Source organism: Stegostoma tigrinum, chromosome 22 (genome assembly GCF_030684315.1).
Source record: "Stegostoma tigrinum isolate sSteTig4 chromosome 22, sSteTig4.hap1, whole genome shotgun sequence".
NCBI classification, from domain to species: Eukaryota; Metazoa; Chordata; class Chondrichthyes; order Orectolobiformes; family Stegostomatidae; genus Stegostoma; species Stegostoma tigrinum.
Window position 1 is genome coordinate 49,896,021 of NC_081375.1, and position 20,245 is coordinate 49,916,265.

The 20,245-nt window shown below is 43.5% G+C and overlaps 1 protein-coding gene across 1 annotated transcript in view; it reads right to left on the minus strand.

Moving 5' to 3' along the window:
* Positions 1-19,886, minus strand: part of cacna1g (calcium channel, voltage-dependent, T type, alpha 1G subunit) — a 465,891-nt gene extending 446,005 nt beyond the window's left edge. The window contains exons 1-2 of the mRNA XM_048554900.2: positions 19,749-19,886; positions 7,097-7,230 (exon numbers count right to left, since the gene is read on the minus strand). Of these exons, the coding sequence (XP_048410857.1) occupies positions 7,097-7,230; positions 19,749-19,847 (233 nt within the window). The 5' untranslated portion in view covers positions 19,848-19,886. The remainder of the gene's footprint in view (positions 1-7,096; positions 7,231-19,748) is intronic.
* Between the last annotated feature and the right edge of the window lie 359 nt (positions 19,887-20,245).

Sequence of the window (20,245 nt, forward strand, 5' to 3'; positions counted from 1 at the left end):
ACAGAAAACTGGCAAATTAGCAACTGAGCAGTAATTGGGCAAAAATGAGCTTGGTATTAAGGTGGGTGATAGATACTACACATCCATGATGGTTATAAGCAAAATACTAAATAAAAAGCTGGAAGAACTGTGAACGCTAGAAATCAGAAACAAAAATAGAAATTGTATAAAAGCTAACAACGGATTGAGTGTGGTAGCAGACCATGTGAAAACAAGGCCTGGTGTGTGAGGATTGGGGTAAGGATATGGGAGAAGGTGCCTCAAAGTTGAATTCAAAGATATAACACCTGCTTACTTACCTCCTCCCTCCCTAATATCCAAGGGCCTAATCACACCTTCCAGGTGAAACAGCACTTTACCTGCACGTCCCACAATTTAGTCAACTGCATTCACTGCTCATAATGTGGTGTCCTCTACACTGGGGAGATGAAGCATAGACTGAGTGACAGCTTTGCAGGGCATGTCAGTGCAAGCTAGAAGAACAGCACCTCATTTTCTGGTCGGGAAGTCCACCGCCTCCTGGACTTGATATCAAGTTCTACAACTTTAGGGCATGCAGCATCTTCTCCCATGCCCTTACCCCAGCACCCTCACACCAGGCCTTGTTACGACACAGTCTGCTATTACTCACCACCCATCATTAGCCACCACTAGTCCCCATTAGCAGCTATTCATCCTTCCAGCTGGAACATTATCCACTCCTTTGTCTGCCCAACTGTCCTTCTCTCTCTTTGGCCTCTGTCCCCACCTATAGTTTATTCCTTACCCTCCCCCCACCCCGTCTCCTGCATACAAATCAACATTTCCCAGCTACCATCAGTTCTGAAGAAGGGTGACCGGACATGAAGTGTTAACTCTGATTTCTCTCCTCAGGTGCTGCCTGACTTGCAGAGACTTTCCAGTAATTTCTGCTTTTGTTTTTAAGTTAAATACTCTTTCTTTACCTAATTTTCTCTGGTTCACAGGAGTAAAAAGTAAGTTTCAATGTGCTATGTTACATTTTTCCTCGGATGCATGGAAGGAAAAGCATATGAATGTGCACTGAAGATGGGGCAGCCTCTCTTTCTCGCTATTTCGATCTCTTGAGGTGGGCTTCAAATCTCCCACGACTACCTGAAGTATGCATCTTTTCAGATGCACATTCCACCCGATTCGGTTTTCCCAGATTCTGCATTGAATCTAGATTGGTGTGTCTACCTTCTGAAATGCACCTCCTTCCTTTTTGTTGGCTGAGGGTTTGTGTTTTGTTCCAATCAGCAAGGATCTTCAGGGGGTCTATCTCGTTTCCCAGACTTGAACATTGAGCCCATCTAATTACATAGAACATAGAACAATACAGTGCAGAACAGGCCCTTCGGCCCTTGATGTTGTGCCTACCTGTGAACTAATCTAAGTCCCTCCCCCTACACTATCCCATCATCATCCATCTGCTTATCCAAGGACTGTTTAAATGCCCCTAATGTGGCTGAGTTAACAGCATTGGCAGGCAGGGCGTTCCACGCCTTTACCACTCTCTGAGTAAAGAACCTGCCTCTGACATCTGTCTTAAATCTATCACCCCTCAATTTGTAGCTATGCCCCCTTGTACAAGCTGAAGTCATCATCTTCGGAAAAAGACTCTCACTGTCCACCCTATCTAATCCTCTGATTATCTTGTATGTCTCTATTAAATCCCCTCTTAGCCTCCTTCTCTCCAATGAGAACAGGCCCAAGTCCCTCAACCTTTCTTCATAGGGCCTGTGCTCCAGACCAGGCAACGTCCTGATATATCTCCTCTGCGCCTTTTCCAATGCTTCCACACCATTCCTGTAATGGGGCAACCAGAACAGGACGCAATATTCCAAGTGAGGCCGCACTAGCGTATTGTACAGTTTGCAGCATGACATCACGGCTCCGGAACTCAATCCCTCTACCAATAAGACCTAATACACCGTAAGCCTTCTTAACAGCACTATCAACCTGGGTGGCAACTGCTGTCACAACAATGACAGGTTTCTGCTGCTTGTCTCTTTCTTCTCACCAGTCCCTGATCACCTTTTGGCTTTCCTACAAGAACAACGTAAGTGCCCCATCAAATGTATCGTTTATTTCCATTTTTCTGGAGCGGCCATTCCTTCTGTGGTGCCCTGAGTCACTCATTCTTAGCTCAACATCTGCAAATGCTAACATCTGAATGAAAAATATCTTCAAAGCATTTTCACAAAACTCTTTTCTTGCTTCTTCTGATATTTTCTCCTTCAGGTTCCTGTGTCTCTGAATTCTTGTCTTTGAGGTGGAAAATGTGAAATATACTTGCTTCAAGTTACTGGGTGTGAAATAGTCTCTAGTGTTTGGAGAGATGGACAAGGTGAAAAATCAGAGGTCAGCTGTGGAAATGCGAAATGTAGCTAAGGTTCAGTCTTTTCAGTTTTTCAGTTGCTTCAGTTTTCTCTTTCTCTGCTAGCTTCCTGTATAACGGCAGAAGGTATGATGCCAGCCCATGCACCAAGCCGTACACAATCATCCTTGTTCCCAAACATCCTTGCCAAGTGAGGGAGAAATTCATGTGTCCTTTCTCTTCTCCTGCCTACTGTATTCACTGCCCACAGGGTGGACTTCTCTACAATGTGGAGACGAGAGGCTAATTAGGTAGCAGTATTAATAAACACTTTCATGTTATCCACAGGATTGACTTCAAACCTGTAGTGGCTCACTTCCCTTCCTCTCCCATTGACCCTTTGCCATTGAACTCATTGTACTGCCATAGCTAGCTAGGCCAGCATTTATTGTCCATCCCTAATTTCCCAGAGGGCAGTTAAGAGTCAAGCACATTGCTGTGGATCTGGAGTCACAGGTAGGCCAGGTAAAGATGGCAGTTTCCTTCCCAAAAGGACATTAGTGAACCAGATGAGGCCTTTTTTTCTGACAATCAACAATGGCTTCATGGTGATCATATATTTGAACCTCTGATCCAATCCTGATTTCCATCTTGGAAACACATCACCATTCCTTTAGTGTTGCTGGGCCATAATCCTGGGACTCCCTCACTACTCACACCAAATGGACTACAGCAGTTTAAGAAGGCAGCTAACCACCACTGCATCAAGATCAACTAGGACTGGGACAATAAATGCTGTCCCAGCAGGTGATGCCCATGTCGCTGCATTAATAAAAAAAACCTTAGCTACATTCGCATTTCCACAGCTGACCTCTGATTTTTCACCTTGCCCGTCTCTCCAAACACTAGACACTATTTCACACCCAGTAACTGGAAGCAATTATATTTCACATTTTCCACCTCAAAGACAAGAATTCAGAGACACAGAAACCTGAAGAAGAAAATATCAGAAGAAGCAAGAAAGGACTTTTGTGTAAATGCTTTGAAGATATTTTTCATTTAGATATTAGCATTTGCAGGTCTTTTGGACCATCTTTAGTAGGCACGGAGTTAACTCTTCCAGCTCTTAGTGGCACAGGAATGAAGGCTTATGAAGTTATCATTGATTCAGAGTTGGCAAAATTCTGCTGGGTAAGTGGTGTGAGATATCTACCATCTGATGAGCATTTTTCCCACTTAGAGTTAAAAAGATCATAAGAAATAGGGTCAAGATTAGACCATTCAGCCCCTCGAGCCTGCTCCACCATTTAATAGGATCGTGGTTGATCTGATATTCCTCATGTCCACTTTTCTGCAGTTTCCTCACACTCTTGAATTACGCCTTCACCCGATCAAGAATCTATCTATTACACCCTTAAATATACACAAGGACCCTGCTCCCCACAGCTCTACTAGCCAGGAGTTTCAAAGATTCTCAACTCTGAGAGAAAATAATTCCTCCTTATGTCAGGCTTGACCGGCACCCTTTTATTATGAGACTATGCCCTCTGGTCCTAGACTCTCCCAAGAGGGGAAACAGTCTCTCAGTGTGTACCCTTCAAGCCCCTTAAAAACCAATATGTTTCAATCAGATCGCCTCTCGTTCTTCTAAACTCCAGTGAGTAGAGTCTTAAACTATTCTAATCCTGGTTGTTTCCTTATTTCTTCTGGCAAGACCTCTAGATAAAAGCAAGTCAATTATATCTGCGCTGAAGAATTTACCATTGAGAGCTTAATTTCTTCTGACTGAAACACTATATTGAAACAGAAAACTTGCATTTTCAATGGCACCATGAGGATTTTATTGGCTTGTGTTGCCTCAATGTTATAGTTCAGGGCTTGCACATTGGTGAGATGGTTATTCATGTCTCTCTGTAGCCTGTAGTGGTTTCCTGTTCCCTAAGACCAACACCTGTCACCTCTAGAAGGTTCTGGAAAACTTTTCGTTTCCATCTTTGAACATAGAACATAGATAGAACATAGAACAGTACAGCACAGAACAGGCCCTTCAGCCCACAATGTTGTGCCGACCATTGATCCTCATGGATGCACCCTCAAATTTCTGTGACCATATGCATGTCCAGCAGTCTCTTAAATGACCCCAATGACCTTGCTTCCACAACTGCTGCTGGCAACGCATTCCATGCTCTCACAACTCTCTGCGTAAAGAACCTGCCTCTGACATCCCCTCTATACTTTCCACCAACCAGCTTAAAACTATGACCCCTCGTGCTAGCCATTTCTGCCCTGGGAAATAGTCTCTGGCTATCGACTCTATCTATGCCTCTCATTATCTTGTATACCTCAATTAGGTCCCCTCTCCTCCTCCTTTTCTCCAATGAAAAGAGACCGAGCTCAGTCAACCTCTCTTCATAAGATAAGCCCTCCAGTCCAGGCAGCATCCTGGTAAACCTCCTCTGAACCCTCTCCAAAGCATCCACATCTTTCCTATAATAGGGCGCCCAGAACTGGACGCAGTATTCCAAGTGCGGTCTAACCAAAGTTTTATAGAGCTGCAACAAGATCTCACGACTCTTAAACTCAATCCCCCTGTTAATGAAAGCCAAAACACCATATGCTTTCTTAACAACCCTGTCCACTTGGGTGGCCATTTTAAGGGATCTATGTATCTGCACACCAAGATCCCTCTGTTCCTCCACGCTGCCAAGAATCCTATCCTTAATCCTGTACTCAGCTTTCAAATTCGACCTTCCAAAATGCATCACCTCGCATTTATCCAGGTTGAACTCCATCTGCCACCTCTCAGCCCATCTCTGCATCCTGTCAATGTCCCGCTGCAGCCTACAACAGCCCTCTACACTGTCAACGACACCTCCGACCTTTGTGTCGTCTGCAAACTTGCTGACCCATCCTTCAATTCCCTCGTCCAAGTCATTAATAAAAATTACAAACAGTAGAGGCCCAAGGACAGAGCCCTGTGGAACCCCACTCACCACTGACTTCCAGGCAGAATATTTTCCTTCTACTACCACTCGCTGTCTTCTGTTGGCCAGCCAATTCTGTATCCAAGCAGCTAAGTTCCCCTGTATCCCATTCCTCCTGACCTTCTGAATGAGCCTTCCATGGGGAACCTTATCAAATGCCTTACTGAAGTCCATATACACCACATCCACAGCTTGACCCTCATCAACCTTACTAGTCACATCCTCAAAAAACTCGATAAGGTTTGTAAGGCATGACCTACCCCTCACAAAGCCGTGTTGACTGTATTTGATCAAGCCATGCTCTTCCAGATGGTCATAAATCTTATCCCTCAGAATCCTTTCTAACACCTTGCAGACGACAGACGTGAGACTTACCGGTCTGACATGTAAACTGCTAAAGAAATGCAGGGTTCAGAAGAAGAGTCATTCTAGACTTGTAACATTAACTCACTGTCTGTCTATGGATGCTGCCTGATCTGCTGAGTTTCTCCAGCACTTTCAGCATTTTCTTTTTCACAGATCTCCAGCACCTGCAGTATTTGGCTTGTAATTGTCCAGACCACAGTTCTCTGCAAGCTCACCATTTCTCAGCAGAGATTGTACAATCCTTTGATGTTGCCCAGGAGGGTAATGAAACACGTGCGGACTAACGAACCAGCTTGGCGAACCAACCGCAACAATGCACAACCTGAGCTACAAATCTACTCAAGAATCCTTTCTTCACAGGCTATTGCATGTGGCCACAGGCCTCTGTTGTATCATGGTATACATTGTTAACACATCCATTCTCATTATAACACACTTGGACCATTCCAAAAATGCTTTACAACCAATAAACTACTTTTTGAAGAAAATTCAACAAGGTGTAAGAGGGGAGAGCAATATTTACCAAGTTAATCTGACATCTGAGCGTAACACTGCTGGAAGGCAGGAACTGGGGGAAGGCCATTCTACTCTCAAGCACTGTAGCCTCACAGGGCCAGGGACCCAGGTTCGATTCCAGCCTCGGGCGACTGTCTGTGTGGAGTTTGCACATTCTCCCCGTGTCTGCGTGGGTTTCCTCCAGGTGCTCTGGTTTCCTCCCACAGTCCAAAGATGTGCTGGCTGGGTGGGTTGACCATACTAAAATTGCCCGTAGTGTTCAGGGGTGAGTGAGTTATAGGGGGTTGGGTCTAGGTGGGATTCTTCAAGGGGCGGCGTGGACTTGTTGGGCCGAAGGGCCTGTTTCCACACTGTAGGGAATCTAATCTAATCTAATCAACAGGCTCAGACAAATTAGCTCCCTTAACTAAAACTAACTGCAAACTTGGAGGTTAGCTTTGATCGTTAAGTAAGTAGAGTTGATGAATCATCGGAGCGAGTTGAGTTTAAACAGGGGATGACTTTAATGCCAAACAGTACATTTGTGCACTTTCTCCGGTCTGCATTTATAACTGATGGTCAGCAGCGATAGACTTTGTGCCTTGTACAATTGCCTAGTGGTGTGGCAGTTAAAGTGCAAACTGGAGTTAAGGCTTCCCGAGAGATGGCTTGGGAGTGAACTTGTTTGTATGCTGTCACATAAATTTATCACTATCTTGGGGGCAGCATCATCTTTCACAATCTGACCTGATGAATTTGCCTTGGAAGTGTGCGTGCGGCAATGAGCCAACAAAATGACAGCAGGACGTTTAACCAGAACAGTACAGACCGACGAAGGAATTTTAATGGACCGCACCATAACGCTGCTGCATTCGGCAGACGTTCAATGGACAAGGCAGCAACAGACAAAATCCAATCAGCTCAGAGAACTTACCCGGCAATAACAATGAAAAAGTCGAGGCGGTTCCACGTGTCACCGAGGTAACATTTCGGGCCAAAGATGCCCAGCGCAATCATCTTGGCAATCATCTCCACAGCGAAGAATGCAAAGATGAAATCGTCGAAGCCCTGAAAAACAGGAGGAGCAGAGTGTCAGTGTGTTAAGTGGAGGCTGGAGCAGGGACTTTCAGCTGTGACTATCCACTACGATAAAAAAAGACGATGTCGTGGGACTGCATCACAGAGGACCTATCAGGCGGCAACTAATAGAAAAGATAAATTATTTACACTGTTAATTGACGGTGCAACTGTCAGCCATTCGGTCTGGAATCTGACATCTGTTCATCTCCTTATCTCTCAAGCCCTGTGAGCAACTTGTCACAAAATGTAGCCACGGTGGAAAATGATTAAGATCCATCCATTGGAAAGTCTCCTGATCCTGTAGGATCTTTGGTCCATCTGAGCGCTGCATTGCTGGAAGGCAGGAACCGGGGAAGGCCATTCTACTCTCAAGCCAATGCTGTAAGTCACTTAGAATGTGGATGATCTGTATCCTAAACCTGGGCTCTATTTAATAGAGTTTATGGTGCTCTCAGACGCACGTTGGAGAGCCAGCAGGAGGCCCATTGCCCTTCCTATGGCGATGGCTGGACTCACTCCCTTTACTGGGCAGTGGGAGGCTTTCATCAGTTCAACGACCCCGCAGACAGGGTAGTGAGAGATCAGTAGGTCCATTGAAGAGATTCATTTCCAGGAAGGAAATGCCTGCAGCTGGTTTGTCATCGCCTGAGGCCAAGGATCATTGGTGGGTCCCGGAACACTGCAAGGACTGGGGGAAGCTGCTGGTGAGGGGAGGCAGTGTGCAAGTTAATGATGGAGTATCACTGGGGGTGAGGTTAAATCGGGAAGGAGAGTGTATCGATTTGCATTGAAACAGGTGTGGAACAGGACGGGGTATAAATGGGGTCTGTGTAAAATGGGTGGGATAGGGTGGCTGCCAATATATCAGGAGCGTGTAAATGGCATTTGTGGAAACGGGGAGGTGTAATTTGACCAGGAGTAAGTCCGTTGGGTGTAAATTGGGTAAATATAAATCAAGCAGTTTAATTGGACAGAGGGGGGGATCAAAGGGAGTTAATTGGATGGGGGTTAATTCAGGCAGGGGCAAACTGGGTGAGGTCAAATTCAAAAGGGATAAGTTGACCAGGATACAGTCAGTGATAGTAGGAACTGCAGATGCTGGAGAATCTGAGATAACAAAGTGTAAAGTGGATGAACACAGCAGGCCAAGCAGCTTCAGAGGAGCAGGAAAGCTGACGTTTCGGGTCTGGACCCTTCTTCAGAAATGGGGGAGGGGGAGGGGATTCTGAAATAAATAGGGGGAGAGGGAGGAGGCAGATATAAGATAGATAAAAGTCCACCTCTTTGACCTGTCTGTCTCCTTTCACCCTATCTTCTCCTTTATCCATCTTCTATCCGCCCCTCCCTCTCTCCCTATTTATTTCAGAACCTCCTTCCTCTCCCCCATTTCTGAAGAAACGTCCAGACCCGAAACGTCAGCTTTCCTGCTCCTCTGATGCTGCTTGGCCCGCTGTGTTCATCCAGCTCTACACCTTGTTACCTCAGGATACAATCAGTGATGTCATTCGGATGTTTGTTAGCTATGATAGGAATGAATCAATGCAGAAATATGTATCATATTACAGTATGCCTCCTTCGACACATACAGCAGGTTGGAAGATATGGCTGACCAGGTCTGAGCTGTCATTGGCTTCCTGAAACAAAATTGAACAACAAGCCAAATTTATTTTTGTGGAACTGAAGATGATGAGAGTGCCTCGTACCTCCAATGCAGAACACGACAATGATGTCACTTTAATAAGGTATTTTGTCCTGGTTTTTTTTGAAGTGAGGTTGTAAGGCAGAGGTGCAGAGCTGTGTCTAAGAAAGTAAACAACTTGTGAGGCCTTGGGTCTTTGTTAAAGTTGGAACAATGGAAGCAGCCTGGGTGTGGCCAGTTCTCAGATCAGGTTTTCTGTTTTATTTTTAATTTTTAGGTTTAGCTTTAAGCAGGCGCTATTGAGGTTTGAATGTCTTCTGGCTGCTACATCTCAGAATTTTCTCGATGTTATTTTCCTCCTGGATTGGAGAACTGCATGTGAGAGTCTGTGTCTGACTTTCCCCTTTTGCCAAGGGGTGTGTTTATGGGATGCTACTATATTGGTACAGTTAATTCATAATAGTTACTGTATCCATTATTCTGTTAAGTTTTCCAGTAGAGTTATGTTACTTCTAAATTCCTCTTTCTTTTGTTGGTGTTTGTATAGTGTTTAAATTGTGCTTTGCCTAATGTCGAGTCGTTTGACCAGTTGCATTGCATCTGGGGCATTACATTTGCCTTTTAAAAAAAGTTAGGGTTTTGTGAGAGGGTCTGGTCTGGCCCTTAACAAGAATGAGAAATGATACTGCAGTCATTCATGAACTGGCAATCCTGCTTCTCTATGTTGGCCAGAGATAATAAGAACTTCAGATGCTGGAGAATCTGAGATAACAAGTTGGAGAGCTATATGAACATCGCAGAGGCCAAGCAGCATCAGAGGAGCGGGAAGGCTGACGTTTCGGGCCTAGACCCTTCTTCAGAAATTTCTGAAGAAGGGTCTAGGCCTGAAACATCAGCTTTCCTGCTCCTCTGGTGTTGCCTGGCCTGCTGTGATCATCCAGCTCTACACCTTGTTATCTCTGTGTTGGCCATGTTGGTTTTGGTTCAGGGGTAACTGAGTTCGAAAAGGTTTTCAGCCAGGGGGCAGTTGATCTTTCAGATGAACAGCCGCGGTCACTGAGGAACTCTCCTTGAAATGTAGTAGCATTGATAATAATGTCTGGGAGGAGCTCGTTACCAATCATTCAAAATATAGACAACTTGCTCATCAACCTGCATCAAGCTCTGAGCCACAACATCTTAAGGTTGAAACAGAGCGATATCAGAGTGTGAAAGGGAGCAAAAGGAAATCTGGGTCCTACTACCTCACAGTAAGCCATTTCCTGTGAGTCTAACAACTTGTGAATCGATAATCAGCCAGGCCAGTCATGGCAGAAAGATATCAAGATGCCATCCTCAAATCACTAAACAACCGATGACACCAGGGACAAAAGCTGGTGCGTATACCTTGGGCAGTTTGTTTCCATTGGGTGGTTGGAAATCACTACAGGCAGCTCCATATAGGACAGGTATAAATTAGGATGGCTGTCAATTGGCTGGGGTGTAAGCTTGATCATGCATCTGGCAGTATCTGCTTGCTATGTGATTGTTCTGGGGAAAGTTACGTCACCAATGTTTGTGTATAGGATGCACCCACTGGTAGTTCCATTTGGCCAGTGAGAACTTGGAGATCTTGAATGCCAGTTATTTCTTTGATGATTTCTTCACAAAGGACATTGACAAGTTGGGGAAATGGGCAGGTAGGTGGCAGATGAAGTTTAAAGCAGAGAAATGTGAGGTGATGCACTTTGCAAGACAAACTGAAATACCATATACAATAAGGAGTATAATTCAAAAGGGGGCACAGGAGCAGACAGACCTGGGCGTATGTGTGCACAGATCACTGCAGGTAGAAAGACAGTTGAAGGGAGCACCTAATAAAATGAGAAGTGTCCTTGGCTTTTTTCATTAGGGGCACGGAATACAAGAAGAAGGAGGTGATGTTGAACTTGCATAGGACATTTGTTAGACCCCTGCCTGAGTATTGTGTACAATGGTGAGTGCCCCATTATAGGAAAGATGTGAATGTATTGGAGGCAGTGCAGTACAATTTACAAGAACGGTTCCAGGAATGAGAAGCTTCAGTTATGAGGATAGCCTTCAGCTGGGACGGTTCTGCTCGGAGAGGAAAAGGCTGAGAGGAGATTTGAATGAGGAACATTGAGTGGGCTGGATAGTCTAGATAGGGAGAAACCATGCCTGCTCATAAAAGGAACAAAAGGAGCATAGGTTTAAAATAATGCACAAAAGAAGCGAAGGTAATGTGAAGAAAATCTTTATCACTCGGCACCCTGTTAGTGTAGGGAATGCACTGCTTGGGAATGCTGTGAATACAGGATCAATCGAGGATTCATGGAGACATTGGATGATCATTTGGATCGAAGTAGTATACAAGAGTATGGGGGAAAATGTAGGAGATTGCCATTAGGTAATAGAACTAAGGGTAAACATGTTGGGCTAAAAGGCATCGTTCAGCTCTGTGATTAGTGATTCAAGCAAAGACAAAAGCCTACAGGATTAACTGTGCCTGCTGGGGAAGTGCAACCTGTCTTAAATCTAATAAAAAAAAAGTCTCTTTTAATATTATTAAACCTCAGCTTCTGACATTCCCTTGACTGCGATGATTGACAGAGTGAAGTGTGAACAGCATGTGCATTTTTAAAAAAAAGCCTTTCACAGATCATTCCAGCAAATATTGCGTTTTTAATGTTGCATAAGATAAACTAATTTGAAAAAATACAGCCTTTGCTGAAACTTGATGGTTAGGAAATGATTGTTAATTTCAACATGCCGTTAAAAAAAGCCTCACATCTGTCTTTAATGCTGAAGCGAATGAGGGGCTATAAATGGCTTGCATTAATGAACCTGTGCAAAGATTGGGGTTAATGTACCGGATTCTACTTTGCCAATCTGTAAAGACTACTCACTGAATTACCAAGAATTACAGATTAATCCTGAGATGATGCTTTCAGCAAGCACATAGGAGGAGGGGATGTTAATGCACAGCAGAAAGATCACTGGGTTACTAATTCAGAGCCCCAGGATAATTTCTAGGAGCGTGATTTCAAATCCCACCATGACAAAGGGTGAAATGTGGATTCTTTAAAATCTGAAGTTGGAAGCTAGTGTAATGGTGATCATGTGTTGATTGTTGCAAAAGCGCATCGAAGTATTGAATGCCCTTTAGGGATGGAAATCTTACCCAATCTGGCCTGCATCTGACTCCAGACAGACATGAATGATGTCACCTCTTAAAAGAGCTATGAAATGACCCAAAGATCCAATTAGTTCAGGGACAATTCGGGTTGAGCAGCAAATGTGATGCCCACACCCAGGCAAGATTAAAGGACATAGAATTATAAAGAACATTGAAATAAATTTAAATATCTTTTTCATTTACTTTTAAACACATTCATTCATTTGGGATAAAAGGAATTTTGGATGATGAGGGGACACGGGCTTTTTAACTGTGTGGCAGAGGTAGATGTGGGAGTTCAGGTTTTGAAATCTCCAAGAATGTGTCCTGTCAGATTCTACAAGCTTACCCCGGTTTGGTAAAATAAGAGAAGGAGCTTTAGACTTCATCTCTTTGAAAAGCAACCTAGCCTTTGAAAGAAACGTGGAGCTGGATGAACACAGCAGGCTAAGCAGCATCTTGGGAGCACAAAAGCTGACCTTTCGGGCATAGGCCCGAAACGTCAGCTTTTGTGCTTCTAAGATGCTGCTTGGCCTGCTGTGTTCATCCAGCTCCACACTTCATTATCTCAGATTCTGCAGCATCTGCAGTTCCCATTATCTCTAGCCTTTGAAAGACTCTCTTACCTGTGCAGAATCGTTACCAGAGTTTGATACTTCACTACTGAAAGACTAAAACTGGGGAATATAATTGAAGAGCTAGGGATCTCCCTTTATACGTAGACATGGGATTTCTCTTGTTCTCAGAGGGTCATGAGAATGTGGAATTCTCTCCCCGAGATGGCAGTGGATTTGAGGATTTTAAATTTATTCAGGGTTGGGCTAGAGAAGTTTATCATCGGTGATGGTGTCAAGTATTGCGAGGGAGGAGACAGGAAAGCCGAGTTGTGACCAGTTATGATTTTATCGAATGGTGGACTTGTCACAAAGGGGTAATTGGCTTCATTTTACGCCATTGCATTCTGGAATCTAATTTCTGATGCCTAACTGAGGTGACCATTCTTCTGTTGTAAATTTCAACAAAAAAATGGCAGCATTGATAAGCCTAATCTTGTCCAATGTCATCAATATTATTTATATAGCAGTTTTGATGGAATGAAACGTTCCAAGGCACTGTGAGAATGGTGGCTACTGTGGGTTCTCGGAACTTGAGAAAATCTAGGGACAGACCGAAATGTAACGATCTACAATCAAATGACACAGACCATTTCTGAAACAACTGGTCCATGCCTTCTGGCTGCTACTGCTTATAGTTTCATCTACTCGTGTTTCTCTGTACCTCAGTTACAAGTGAACACCCACATACAGAGTGCTGTTTCAAACTGCTACAACATTTTACAGGAATATTATAAAGTACACCATGACACTGAGCCTCTTAAGCAGGTAGAAGGTCAGATGAGCAAAAGCTTCATCAAAAAGGTAGGTTTCAAGGTACATCACAGGGGAGAAAGTGTGGTACAGGCGCAGAGGGGTGAAGGCAGTTAACTCTCGATTTTGGACCTTGGGCTGTTGAAGGCACAGCCACCCATTGGTAGAGCTACTGTGATGAGAATGCATAACAGACAGGATGAAGGGAGCTCAGATATCTTGGAAGGTTGCAGGAGGTAGGCCATGAAAAGATTTGGAAACAAGGATGAGAACTTTGAAATTAAGAAATTGCATGAATCAGGGGTGACAGGGGAATGGGACATGCTTTAAGTTAAGACACAAGCAGCAGAGCTTCAGAAAACCTCAGTTTTACGGACTGTAAAAATTGGGAGGCCAATAAGGAGTGCATAGGAATAGAGTAAACAAAGGCAGGTTGAGGGGTTTCGGCAGCAGATGAGCGAAGATAGGGAATGAAGTCAGGTGGTGTGATCCTTGCTCACTTTATGCCCTTTACAGTCATCAGGAGTTTGACAGTTTCCTTCCTAGTCACATGGCTATCAACAGACTGTTGTAAAACCTCTACAGTTCTATGGACTCAGCAGAGAGCAGATCTGAGACCTTGCAGCTCTGCAAGGTCTGGTTTTTATCATCAGTGTTCACTTCTCACTTGAGAAGACCATCAAACAGTGACTGTTGGAGAATGCTCAGCCACAGTGACCCTTGAGGCTAAATAGCCTAACAATACTCGCTATCTTTGCCGATATATAAAGAATGGACACATGGGTACGCCACTTACCTTTGTTATGTGCCGCGTTTTGTGATGAAGATTAGATTAGATTAGATTCCCTACAGTGTGGAAACAGGTCCTTCAGCCCAACAAGTCCACACCGCCCCTTGAAGCATCCCACCCAGACCCATCCCCCTATAACTCACACACCCCTGAACACTATGGGCAATTTAGCATGGCTGATCCACCTAGCCTGCACATCTTTGGACTGATGATTGTACTGAAGACCAATGATTTAGAGAAATGCAAGAACCTATGAAATAGGATCAGGAATTTAGAGTTTATTATCTTTCAAGCTTGCCCTGCCATTTGATATGAGCATGGTTGATCTATCTTCAAGTCCACTTTCTTACCTGCTCCCCAAATCCCTTCATTCTCCAAGCTCCAAAATCTCTCTATTTCAGCGTGAATGAGACAGTATCAACAATCTTCTGGGGTAGAGGGTTCCAAAGATTCATATCCTTTAGGTGAAAAGATTTCTCCTTATCTCAGTTCTAAATGATCGGCTCTTTATCCTGAGACTGTGCGTCATGTCCTAGATGGAGTGGCATGGTGCCTCAATGGTTAGCACTGCTGCCTTGCAGCCCCAGGAACCCGGGTTTGATTCCACCCTCGGGCAACTGTCTGTGTGGAGTTTGCACATTCTCCCTGTGTCCACATGGGGTTCCTCCGGGTGCTCTGGTTTCCTCCCACAGTCCAAAGATGTGCAGGTTAGGGTGGATTGGTCATACTAAATTGCCCATAGTGTTCAGTGACATGCAGGCTAGGTGGATTAGCCATGGGAAATGTGATGTTAGAGGAATTGGGTGGGATGCTCTTCTGAAGGTCTGTGTGGGCTGAATGGTTTGCTCCCACACTGTAGGGAATCTATTTCCCAGCCAGGGAGAAATAAACGCTCAGTTAGCTCCCTCAGAATTATTATATTTCAATGAGTTCATCTCTCTTTTCTCCTAAGCTCCTGAGAATGTGGTCCCAATTTACCCTGCCTCACATCATAGGACAACCTCCACGTCCCAGTGACCATTATAGTGAATGTTCATTGTACCAACTCTGATGCTAATATTAAAAAACATACCCAAAACTCCACACAGCATTCCAGGAGTAACCTCACCAATGCCCTGAACGCTTGTACACCATACCCTACACAACAGAGACCTAAAAGAATTGTACTTTTCGATTTGCATGTAGTATAGGCATACCAGTTTCCGTGCATCTTGTTGAGTGCACGAGCCATCAACATTTACAACATTCACAGACAAAATATTACTTTTCTATTCTTATGATCAAATGAATATTCTCACACTTCCTCGCTTTACACTCCATCTGTTGCTTCGTTGTCCAATCACTTAGCCTCAAAAAAACTAAAAAAACAGATTGCCTCGAGGAGTACAGCGATCCAGTGAAAAATAAAAAGAAATTAGGAAATTGAAGAGAGGGTGTGAAAAAATATTGGCAAGCAAGATAAAGGAAACCTCAAAGATGTTTTACTGATCTATAAAGAGCGAAAATTTAGTTAATGGAAAAGTGGGACCCTCAGAGATGAAGAATGGAACTTGAGTGAAGATGAAGAGGATATGGGAAAAATTTTAAATTTTTTTTATCTCTGTATTCACAAAGGAAGGGGGTGATATGGATAATTTAATTCAAGAGGAGCGGTGTGAAATATTGTCAGAGGAGTTGGAATCCTTGAAAGTGGTTAAGTTGCCAGGTCTGGATGGTTTGTTCCCCGGGGTTCTTGCAGTCTATATTTATAATTTTGGAGGATTTACACTCATTTTCCATTTTTGTCTCCTTTTATGAACTTTTTGGTGGCCATCGCATTTTTTTTTACAAAATTCCCAATCCTTAAACTTGCTGCCTTTCTCTGCCACATTAAAGTTTTTTTCTTCGAATCCAATATTATAGCTAACCTCCTGAGTAAGCAATGGATGGATATTTCTAGCTTTCGTTTTTGATTTTAAGTAGAATGCATTTTTGTTGAACATTTTGAATTGTTTTTAATGCTTTCCCTCTGCCTGTTTGCACAATTTCTGTTTTTTTAATCAAATCTTAGCCACTGTTTCCTCATAGATTTGTATGTAGTTTTGTCTCTGTTTAAGATTCTTGTTTGGACCTGGAACATGTTCCTTTTTAACTTAACACTAAATTCAAATTTATTATCATCACTTTTTCTGACAAAACGTTTAATATGAGATTTCACATGAGCCCTGACACATTGCACAATGCAGGTCAATAGCAAGAGGTTAAGCAGGAATCCCAAGGACTTATTTGGCAGGGTAAGTAGAAGGCTAAATGTATTAAATACTTGATTTCAAGAGATAGTGATCAGTTAAGATATAAACAATGTACTGTCCAACAGCTAGCATGCTCCAGGACCTTGGTCAAAGTCACAGAGAAATTCTAGGTCAGGCTAAAGAAATTGAGCATGAATGTATCCTGAAGGACAAATGAGTTAAATGCCAGGGTGCTTAAATTCACAAGGGTGACCTATGAAGCAGTGATAGTAATTTTGAAAGAATCAGTGAAGAACTGATAAACAGAAGTGATCATGCCAGTTCCGTTTCCAAGATGGTGCTAAAACATGTCATTGCAAGCCCATTCTACATATTATACAGAAATGGCCTTGTATCATGGTTTCAGTGTCAGGTAATCAAATGCAGAGGTAAAACCAAACAGCTCAACATGAACAAATTCAGGACAGAAAATTCAGGAGGTGGGAACAGGAGCCCAGGTATTGCCTGCGTGAGGTAGCGTTGCCAAAAGAGACCTTGAGAGCTCAGTGGTTGTTAGCAGATGTGATCTTTTGGTATTTACCACCATATTCCTCTGAATTTTCTGCGTGTTTTCCACCACTGTGCTCATTTGCACGTCCCCACATTGAAAATTCAATGCGGAAACTCATACCTCTCCAGGACCTCAAAGCTATAATGTTCCTGACTGGTCTAACCACCATCACCATTTCTGTTACAATCTGTAGCCAGCTGAGACCAATCTTAGTCATGCCATACTTTTGAATTTATTGGTTGGTGATGCCCTCCACTTTATAAATGGCTTGGATGAGGAAGTGGAAGGGTGGGTTAGTAAGTTTGCCGATGACACGAAGGTTGGTGGAGATGTGGACAGCGTGGAGGGCTGTTGTAGGTTGCAATGGGATTTTGACAGGATATTGATCTGGGTAAAGAAGTGGCAGATGGAATTCAACCCAGAGAAGTGTGAAATGATTCATTCTGGAAGGTCAAATTCGAATGCCAAATACAGGGTTAATGGCAGGATTCTTGGCAGGGTGGAGGAACAGAGGGATCTTGTGGTCCACGTCTATAGATCCCTCAAAGTTGCTGCCCAAGTTTTAGGATCGTAAAGAAAGTGTATGGTGTGTTGCTTTCATTTGCGGGGGAATTGAGTTTAAGAGCTGTGGTGTTATGCTGCAGTTCTATAAAACCCTGGTTAGACCACACTTGGAATATTGTGTTCAGCACTGGTCACCTCATTATAGGAAAGATGTGGAAGCTTTAGAAAGGGTGCAGAGGAGATTTACTAGGATGCAACCTGGACTGGAGGGCAGGACTTATCAGGAAAGGTTGAGGGAGCTAGGGCTTTTTTCACTGAAGCGAAGAAGGATGAGAGGTGACTTGATAAAGGTGTACAAGATGATGGGAGGCATAGGTAGAATGGATACTCTTTCTCCCCGGGAAATAATGACTATTATGAGGGGGCATAATTTAATGGTGATTGGTGGAAGGTATAGAGGAGATGTCAGAGGTAGGCTCTTTACACAGAGAGTGGTAGGTGTGTGGAATGCATTGCCAGCAGTGCTGGTGGAGTCAGATACTTTAGAGACTTTTAAGGTGGCCTTGGATAGGCACATGGAGGATAGTAAAATGTAGGGCATGCAGGGTAGTTTGATCTTAGTCGGATAATAGGTCGGCACAACATTGTGGGCTGAAGGGCCTGTACTGTGCTGAACTATTCTATGTTCCATGTTCTATGTTCCATGAATATAGGCCTCACTCCCCACAATTACAACATTATTTGTATTAATCAGGAAATTGGGATAAATTGTGAACACTAATGCAGTTGTATTCCTTTATTGCTGTCTGATCACTCATTAATTTTAATATGTGTGAACAGGTATATCTGACATATGCAGATATTAGCTTGTACCACTTATACACAGGCACTAACAGACTATCTGTATGCTAATAGGGATGAAATGAAAATATAATGGCTTTCAAATACTTCATGGCTGCTTAACCTTTGAGGGGATGTACAAGGCTTCCAATTTATGTCAAAACTGTCTCTGATGAAAACAATCTACTCACTGTTAATCTCATGGTTTGCATTTCAAATGCACTTCTTTTTAAAGTTCTGAAACCTCAGTGGATGTGCTTTTTTGCAGCAGAGAGGAGAATTGTCTTTTGGTTTTCAAATCCCACTCTGTGACTTCCCCAATATATTGATGGTGGTGGATCAACGTGCCACATAGTAGTCATTTTGTTTTCTCGTCCAGAATCAGATCTAATTCATCAATCCTGACTTTTGCCAATTTTCCTTGCCCATTATTCCTTTTGTCATTTAATAATGCCACCCTATCACGGCCCATTCTCTTTTTCCTGTCTCTGCATGTGTTCTGTTCACCTCTGCCAGCTTCCGGTTCTGCTAAACGATCAATCCAACAGAGTCATCCTTAACATCATTACTGGAAACTGTTCTCCACTTCCGATAGCTTCATCTTGTGTAAATATTATTCAGGCAGTGAAAACAAAGACTCTTCAAAGAAACAATAGATTATTATAAAGTCAATCAAATCAGGTTTTTCCTCTCCTCTACAGCGGCAGAAACGTTTCTTCCAGAGATTTAAGTGCATTATCTTTCCTTGGAGATCAGCCAGGCATTCATAGAAAGGACGTATCTCACAAGCAGGCTGAACAGATTGGTATAGAAGGACTAAACTAAGAAAACATTGTTTTACTACCACTGGAAGTTTAAATGTAACACAGTTTAACTTGTAGCCAACATGTGGTTAGTAACTCTGCTCTGCGATCTGTTGAGGTTTGAATTGTAAGTGTTATAGATCACTCATGGGTTGAGTTGCTATGGAAGCATGTGCCTTTTTTACGTGCATAGTGTAGTTTGAAAGTGTTAGTGAGTGCAGAGGCTGCAATGTTTCTGTGACCACACCCTGATCAGGAATCTTTCCTGGCTTTCTCGGATCCCCCTGGGTGGGTGTTGGAAGGATTTTTGGGTTCATGTTATGAGCACACCTTTCGGGGCTATCATATCCTGAGGTGGGGCTTGAAGCATGTGCTTCCAGCTCAGAGACAGGGACACTATCGTTGTTCAACGAGACGTCCCTTGAACTTTGAGCACACGGTCTGATTAGTTGATTGCGAGGGGTGAGCATTTGGAGGAATTTCAACTTCTTAAGATGCATCTCACAGCAAGGGAGGGGTGCTTCAGATCCTACTGACCCCTCAGAGATATAGCCAACCACAGTCATGTTCAGCATTTGTAGCTCAGAGTGAAACAAAGAGAGCTCACCTGTAGAATTTTGCAGCGCTCCGAGTCACAGGTATTGTCTTCACAGGGTTGGAACATTCCCAGGGTGACACAATTCAGTAAGATGACCAACATGCTCATCCGCTCGAACCACGTAAGGGGGCAAGGAGTTAAGGAAACATCAAGACATGGACACAGCAACAGACTATCACAAAACCCGGTAAGGAAACGATACATTCAAAACTCCGAAGGTTTGCAGCAATGAACAACCAAGGCAGCAGCCTGGTAGGATTGGCTAATCACCGTCCAGATTAATACAGCCATCCTTGACTGCAGTTTGTTGAACAGGCTGTGAAACTGATCCAATTGTGTTGTTTCCTGCCAGGCAAGCCAGTGCAAATATTTCCCCCTTAGATCTGGGTTTCAGTCAAGCGCTCTCATGCACTCAGAGAGAATATGTACTTACAAGGTTTTAGACGTTCCATTACTGTGAATTGATGCTTCAGAACAGGAATTAAACTTGTATTAAAAGGCATTAA